Raw genomic sequence first — 1,544 nt, 5'->3', positions numbered from 1 at the left:
GCACATGGAGGCGATGGAGCCCAGCACCACCAGAATGGAGAAGATGCTGATGAGCCGGCTGAGGACCGAGTAGCCGGGATTGTCCAGCATCAGCCAGATCCTCCGCCGGACGCTTCCGAGCAGCTGCTTGTCAAATTTGCCGGCGTCGCTGTAGAAGTCCAGGATCTCGTGGAAGGAGGAGGTGGTGCTGGCCTCCTCGCTCCTCTCCTCCCAGTCGCTCTCCTCGGGCTCCATCCTGCGGCAGTGATAGGAGCCGCTGCAGCACGAGTCCAGGAACAGCTCGTCGATGCCCCAGTACTCGATCTCCTGACTGAAGGAGAAGATGCAGAGCTCATCCATGACGTGTAGCCTCCCCGTGTTGTAGAAGTGTAAAACGTACGGGAAGAGCGCCGGATTGCGGTCGAAGTAGAACTCGTTCTCAGAGTCGTCGTAGTCGTCGCACAGCTCGAGGATGGACTCTTTGGAGCGGCACCGGAGCAGGCGTGCGAGCCTGGTCTCGGGGAACCGAGAGAGTCGCTTGGACAGCAGCCGCCGCCGGAAGCCTCCCACATTGATGCGAATAGCGCCGTCCTCCGGGGCCCAGGTCATGACCGACCGATCGATCAGCGAACAGTCACTGTGAGCTCCGTCTGTCTCTGAAGAGCTGCAGTCTGGAGACAAACACACACGTGAGAACCCCCTCTCCCTCATCAACATATGCATTCACCGAGCGGCGCCTCATCTCTCATTTCCTCACAGAAACCTTTCATCGGTCGCACGAATCACGAACAGAATCCTCCCGGTGAAACCGAGCGTTTCTACGGATGTGATTTATATGCGAGGTGATCGATATTCCAGCACTCACATCACGACACGCGCACAGATGCAGGCGCGCGGCACGACACTGAACGATCTCATCAGACAAAACACACAAAATGTTCAAACGCAGCTCTGGAAAATATCCTACAGTGTCTAGAAGAATCGGCGATGGGCGCGTCTACCGACAGACAGCGGGTGCAGCGTCAGTCTCGAGCAGAGGCGCGTCTCACTGAATATATGATATCTGTCATGATCATAACTGGGTGAAGCATCTCAGGAGCTTCTTTGGCCATGGGGTTTTCAGTACATAAAATAACGTCTGGATAGAAGCATCTGATCAATGAATAAATGTAAATGTCTAGAACTGTGGTTGAGATGATCAAAACATCAGCATGTTGAGAAGAGCCCAGTTTAAACAGCAGCCTTTTCTGGAAATAATATACAGAAAAATGTGCCTTTCTTTTCTGTATCTTTTACGTGATAATAAGCCGTTTTGATTGTTGCTACACTATGTTTTAATTGTCAATGTTTCAAAGGCCACTTGTGTTACTGTAAACCTTACAATCACAGATTTAAACACACATTCTCAGTGTTAGCATGCAAGAATGTGCTGTAATGTAAGATAATAGATCTGCTGTCCATCCAGTACAGACTGACCCCGCCTGCAACTCACACACACTCACAGAACACTATTGTCCTGCCCTGCACAAAGAGTCCTGTAAGCATGAACACACACACACACACAC

At 51.5% G+C, this 1,544-nt stretch overlaps 1 protein-coding gene across 1 annotated transcript in view; it reads right to left on the bottom strand.

Annotated features, from left to right (window-relative positions):
• The window catches only part of LOC107565364 (potassium voltage-gated channel subfamily S member 2), a 2,221-nt gene extending 1,205 nt beyond the window's left edge, over positions 1–1,016 (bottom strand). Inside the window, 2 exon segments of the mRNA XM_016250580.1 lie at positions 1–10; positions 13–1,016. The exon segment at positions 1–10 is cut by the window's left edge and continues 1,205 nt beyond it. Of these exon segments, the coding sequence (XP_016106066.1) occupies positions 1–10; positions 13–702 (700 nt within the window). The 5' untranslated portion in view covers positions 703–1,016.
• Positions 1,017–1,544: the final 528 nt, after the last annotated feature.

Source organism: Sinocyclocheilus grahami, unplaced genomic scaffold, assembly GCF_001515645.1.
Source record: "Sinocyclocheilus grahami isolate Dianchi unplaced genomic scaffold, SAMN03320097.WGS_v1.1 scaffold996.1, whole genome shotgun sequence".
NCBI lineage: Eukaryota > Metazoa > Chordata > Actinopteri > Cypriniformes > Cyprinidae > Sinocyclocheilus > Sinocyclocheilus grahami.
Note: the sequence above shows the minus strand (reverse complement) of the source record. Positions and strands in the feature narration are given on the sequence as shown.